Here is a 6,069-nt window from a genome sequence, read left to right as displayed (position 1 = left end):
CGATTAATGAATTGACTAATGAAACCAATTATAAATAAACACGTGACCAAAAGAGTAAAGTATTAGAAATATAAAATGAATATTTTTATTCAATATGCATCATTTTCAACACCATATTAAAGAAATAATTATTTGACAATTATATTAATATTTTAATTTTTTAATTTTAAATTAAATTATTGTTATATTCTTAAAACAAAGTTTTCAAGATACTTATTTGATAGCGGTATAAAATAATCTTTTATAATAAATATGTGTTGTCCATATATATAAACATGTAACTAACTGTAAGTGTAACTACCACATCTTCCTAACATAAACACATGTAAGGTTTTTAAAGAATTGAATTAACAAAAATAACTTTTTCCTAATTATAAACATGTAATATTATATGAATTCAGACACGTCATTCACGTCATTTAAAAGAGATATCGAATATCGAACACATATTGAAACATCAACACTCATAGAATATATATATATGAATTGTCCAATTCAAAAAATATCTCTTGAATTATGATAATTCTATATTTTATCTTCATGTCCGTGTTAGTGTATTCTTTAAATAAGATTTGTATGTATTATAAAATAGAATAGAGATGAAAAAAAAAAGAACAGTGATGAACAAAAGAGTAAACTGAAAACAAAGGATATGAGAATGTATATATCTTTTTTCTTACTCTGATATAGTATTCTTTAATAGTGTGTATGATATAATAGTCTAATTAAAGTCCTAAACGAGTTAACATCCTTGATTATAAGTCTTAATTACACTATTCTAATCTTCACTCCACAACCATGAAAATAATGACTAGGTAGTTGAAACTTTTTCTTAAAAAAAAAGGTAGTTGAAACTTTCCTAGTACAAAGAGTTGAAACATGGTGGAATGGAGGTAGTGTCATCTTCAACTTGATCAAGCACATGCGTCAATGGCTGCCACCACCACCCTTTCCTTCTCCTTCTTCTTCTCCACACCCTTTCGCACCTTCCACTTCCAAACTCCACCATCGCCCCACCCCACAAGCCTTTCCATCTCATGTGCCACTCTTCCTCACCACCCTCTCCGCCTGGCCTTCGCCGGCGGCGGCACCGGCAGCAACGTCTACCCGGCGGTGGCCATCGCGGAGGAGCTCAAAGCCATGAACCCCACGTGCCAGTTCCTCTTCCTCGGCGCCCCCAACAGCGTGGAAAGTGCAGCAATCTCCTCCGCAGGCTACGACTTCGCCTCTGTCCCCGCACCACCCGACACCAACCCTCTGTTCTTCCCTCACCGTTTCCTCAACTCTCTCCTCCAATGCCTCCGCCACCTCCGCCACTTCCAACCCCACGTCCTCGTCAGCACCGGCGGCTACGTCTCTTTCCCCGCCTGCCTCGCCGCCAAGCTCAGCGGCACCAACGTTGTCATCCACGAGCCCAACTCCGTCCCCTGCTTCTCCAACACCCTTCTCGCCCCCCTAGCCGACGCCATCTTCGTTGCTTTCAACTCCACCCTCGAAAGTTTTCCCAGGAACAAGTGCTTCGTGTGTGGCAACCCCGTGAGGTTCTCTGTTAGGAACCTTGTCTCCAAGGAAACTGCAATCAGTAATTTTTTTCCTGGTTTGGATAGTGGGGGCAGGGTTTTGCTGGTGCTTGCTGGCTCCTATGGCGCCAATTCAGTGAACATTGCGATGCTGAATTTGTACTATCAGATGCTGAGAAGGGACAGTGGTTTGCGTATCATATGGCAAACTGGGTTTGAAGCCTTTGATGAAATGGATAGCCTTGTCAAGAGTCATCCACGCTTGTATATGACACCGTGAGTGCTTCTCAAAACTTGTAACTGCGTTTGCTTTTTCTGCAAGACTGCATGGAACTGTGCACATATATTTCCAAGAGAAAGATTTGATTGCATTGGATAGTTTTATTTTTCTGATACAGCATAGTAGCATTGTTTGATCGTGCAACAGATCCTGTTTGGTTGCAATAGGGGTGGATTTTATCAAATTACTAACTTGCTCCTTTCACTTTGGCGACATACTCGCCAATCTTTGAGTATGATCAACTTGTTTTTCCAAGTTCAGAACTCATTTCTTTTTCTTCTAGTCTTCACGGCCTCCACACACAATGGTCTCCCATTGGTTCTTACTTTTGCGAGATGAGTGAGGGTGAACCTGCAAAGTACTTCGACGATCAAGTTAGTCCGAGTATAATGTGCAGGTGAGTTGTCCGGCATTGGATCTCTTTTGGTATTTATACCTTTTGAATGGACTTCAGCGGTCATGGACATGCTCGAGGATCCAATTTAGTATTTATACCTTTTGGATGGACCTCAGTGATCATAGACATGCTTGTGGGTTCAAAAGAAGGTTCAATCATACCTTAATCACGATTTATCACTTAACAAACTAATTACCATTTAAGAGAATCATTCGACATTTTCAACCATTCAGTTATGTTGGCCTTCTCGACTATCCGATAGTACATTTCTTAGTGAGTTCCACTGAATTTCATGAATCTAACACAGTGCCAATTGATTCAATAAAAGATAACTCTTTAAAGATATTATTTATGATGAAATCTTACAACTTTCCCAATTATCCCTTTTGGTTTCTCTTCCCCTTTTCATAGGACTAACAACCATGTTGCAATTTACTTTGTTAACCAAATTTATGTCATCTTTGTCTCAATCACTACTTCACCTACATCTTCTCATATAGTACATTTGTTTCATACCTTATCCTTTCTTTTGTGACTACACATCTATTTTAGCCTTCTCAATTATATTGCTTCCTCCTTTTTCTCTTGTGTATGGACTTTTTAAAGCCCAACAAATTCAATAAAACTGTCATTAGACTTGGCAATTACTTTACTGTCCTAAGTAACCTTCATAAACAAACTCGGAATCAATCAACATTGTATTAGTACAAGAGCAATGAAAGGAGAGTCAACTGTAACAGTTGCAGCTAACTAATAATTGAATACAAAGAAAAGTAAAACCATCTTTCCTACAATCAAACTGATCATGATTACTTCCAATATAATCTCACATTACTTAGTATTGATATTGATGTGAAAGAGTTTATATATATTTTTCTCCTTTAGTCTTCTAAAAGACTAAAAAAATCGTAATAAAGTTTAGAACTGAAATCAAACAATAACTTAGGTTTAGGAAGAAAGGATTTTTTTGGACTTAAATGGTGTGAACATCGTTTCTTTACTTGAATGCTTGACAAAACTCAAACCCACTTGATGATCCAAAAGTCTAATCAACTATCTTTAGTGCGCTTCCTGGTGTGAGACCACTCTGCCCACTGCATAGTGCTTTTGGAAATTGGCGTGAATGGGATTCCTGTTTTAACGGGTTTGTGTAGGACCAGTTTAAAATTCCTTGATTCAATATAATGGATACTTTATCTAGGATTTCTTTTTCTTTAGAGTCTTTCATCCATAATCTATGTTATTTGCATCCACATATTTCTAAGTACCAATGAAAATCACTTAAAAGTAATCACTATTTTTTTCTGCATCCTTGTATATCTCACTTGCAATCTGAGGTTTAGTGATAACTCATCTGACACATCCCCTTTTATGAAGGTTCATGCATTGTATGGATTTGGCATATGCAGCCGCAGACTTGATTGTTTCTAGAGCAGGTGCAATGACTTGCTATGAAATATTGGCAACTGGGAAACCATCAATCCTGGTACTTCAATTTTGTTTTCCTCATTCCTTCTATTCATTCCAATTCTCAATTCAGCTCCTTTATGTGCTATGAAGCACGGACACGCCTCTTCAATTATGTGCTTATGTCTTAGTTCATGTCAGATATACGTATCAAACACCAACACGTGTCCAGTTTGATTTCTGATGATTATAACACGTTCTAACACAATTTTAAAAATAAGAAATACATTAATTTTTTAAAAATTCAAAGTTATTGTATAAATTTTTATTTTTATTATAAAAATAAGAAACAAATCATTTGAGAAATATCTTTCTGCTAAAAAAAAGTGAAACATATACACAAATCTTTATTGTCAATTTCACAATTATATAATATATAGATACGTGTCATACATTTTAAAGATTATACATGTATATGTAACGTATTAGTTTCAGTGTCTGTGTTACATAGGCTAAACATTTTTTTTTCTAACCTTTAAGCAGAATTTGTAATACCAGTCTGTGGATCATTCACCACTACATGAACTAAATGCTTAATCTATGGTACCATAATTTCTTTACGCCATGAACTAGAAAGGTTATATGATTGTGTGTAAAAGCATCTACTTACGTGCATGCTTGTTACAAAACTACATTCCCAGAGTAACAGCTTACCATAATGCTTTCTCATTACAATTCAAAGACAAAACATAAGATCCAACGTGTACATAATTCAATTACGTAGTTAACAACAATCGCTGCATTTTTGTTCAATTATTATTTGTAGATACCTTCGCCAAATTTCTCTGAGGGGAATCAGTTCAGAAATGCGTCTTTGATGGCAGACTTAGCTGGTGTGACGGTTATAACTGAGGATGAGCTAGACTCGAGTACACTAGCCATTGCAATTGAAAAGATTTTAAGTATGTGATCTTCATCTTCAAAATGTTTCTTGAAATTTTTCAGGTTTGAAAATTATTGCTTTAATAAAAAAGATCTAAATCACGAATTCACTTATTAAATCCTTTTGATGGGAAATCAGAATGATAAAGATGCATTGACATTACTTTTGGAGTACAAACAGAAGACTATTAAAGCTTGAACTGTTAGTATTTGTTGGTATCTTCAATAATGGCCTGTTATATTGCTCAGTGTTGAGCATATTCAAGGATAAACAAGCTGGTGTTTAATACTATTCCTTAAGACTTGTACTAATGTCCAAAAACAAACAATACTAATGGTAATAATTTTGTGAAACTTGTGCATAAGCTTCTAAATTGCAGACTCTGGCATAGTGCAGTAACTGGCTACCAGAATTGAAACTTGAAGTTTGGGAAAGGGTTAAAGTTTTAAAAGAGTAAATAATAATTTACTTTCAGAACAAGTTCAAGCATTCTTTGCCCCCAAGTCCCAACCTTCTTTCTCACCGTTTCTACCTGTAAAGTGAAACCTAACAATCTTCTGACATTCCTTGTTTCTTACTCAAAACCTAAAAAAGCTGCAATAGTATTTTCTTTTCTTATTGTCTTTATTTTTTACTCCACTTTCAGATCCCATCAGTAGTTAGCAATGACTACTACTGTACACCCTTAATTTTGAAATTATAAATTCTGTCACTGATTAACATTTTGACTGCTTTTGTTGTTGTATTTCCAAAATTCAGGACTAACCTGTTTGAGTTAAGCAACATGTATCTCTTTTTCTTTCTTTGTTTGTTTTCTCTTGCCTTATTTCTTGATTTGGATTTTGGACATTGAAAATATGCATGATAGGGGACCAGAAGAAGATGGAAGACATGTCTGAGAGGGCTCTGAAAGCTGCAAACCCCAATGCCTCAGCTGAGATTGCAAAGCGCATTCTCTCCATTGTAAATGAATCTACCAAAAAGAAAAGAGATGGCTACAAAGTAGAATCTTAGCATGGCGGTTGAAATTGAAATTGAAATGAATTCATCATGCTTACAATACAAGTGTAAGTTTTTCTTGTGGGCCAATAACACTGATAGACACTCCAACTCCAAGAAGAAGAATTCCACTGTTCTTGCAACTTGACAGCATAATGTTAGGAATGTGATATATGATAATGCTAACAAGTTTGTGTTTATATATCACTGGCACTTTGATGAGTAAGAGACCAAGCATGGAGGCTTTAATTGCTCATGCAGGTCTGTGATGTGACGTGGGAGTGGTCCAATTTTTGTTGTTTTATTTATTTGATTTTGTGAAGGGTGATTCATGGAGTGGTCTATTTTCTGTGGTTCACATGGAGACATCCCTATCACTAAGAAAAGAGTGAGTTTTCATTATGCTCTTGTCCTTGATGGTGAATAATGTAAAAGCAACTTAACATTCAATTCTCCAAGCATCTGAAAACTCTGAGATGAAAATGAAATAAATCTTTTCATAACATTTGTGGCTCACCTCCAC

General features: G+C 35.8%; 1 protein-coding gene across 3 annotated transcripts; it reads left to right on the top strand.

Moving 5' to 3' along the window:
• Window positions 1–744: 744 nt before the first annotated feature.
• Window positions 745–6,061, top strand: LOC137812992 (UDP-Glycosyltransferase superfamily protein). Of its 3 annotated transcripts, none has more exons than XM_068615267.2 (4): window positions 745–1,796; window positions 3,575–3,683; window positions 4,431–4,566; window positions 5,416–6,061. In XM_068615267.2, the coding sequence occupies exons 1-4, from the start codon at window positions 931–933 to the stop codon at window positions 5,559–5,561; spliced, it is 1,257 nt and encodes a 418-aa protein (XP_068471368.2). In that variant the 5' UTR covers window positions 745–930; the 3' UTR covers window positions 5,562–6,061. The 3 variants fall into 3 exon arrangements, with proteins under 3 accessions (XP_068471368.2, XP_068471369.2, XP_090155427.1); XM_090299301.1 differs by having other exon boundaries at window positions 807–2,197; XM_068615268.2 differs by lacking the exon at window positions 4,431–4,566 and having other exon boundaries at window positions 788–1,796; window positions 5,416–5,746.
• Window positions 6,062–6,069: the final 8 nt, after the last annotated feature.

Source organism: Phaseolus vulgaris, chromosome 2 (genome assembly GCF_051622355.1).
Source record: "Phaseolus vulgaris cultivar YP4 chromosome 2, ASM5162235v1, whole genome shotgun sequence".
Lineage (NCBI taxonomy): Eukaryota > Viridiplantae > Streptophyta > Magnoliopsida > Fabales > Fabaceae > Phaseolus > Phaseolus vulgaris.
The sequence above is the reverse complement of the archived record's forward strand: the minus strand, read 5'-3'. Positions and strand labels throughout refer to the sequence as shown.

Excerpts from the sequence above, each read along its gene's own strand:
- LOC137812992 (XM_068615267.2), top strand. The coding sequence starts at position 931 with ATGGCTGCCACCACCACCCTTTCCTTCTCCTTCTTCTTCTCCACACCC. Across the intron at positions 3,684-4,430 it reads CTGGGAAACCATCAATCCTG|ATACCTTCGCCAAATTTCTC; the intron begins GTACTTCAATTT and ends TATTATTTGTAG. Across the intron at positions 4,567-5,415 it reads TGCAATTGAAAAGATTTTAA|GGGACCAGAAGAAGATGGAA; the intron begins GTATGTGATCTT and ends TATGCATGATAG.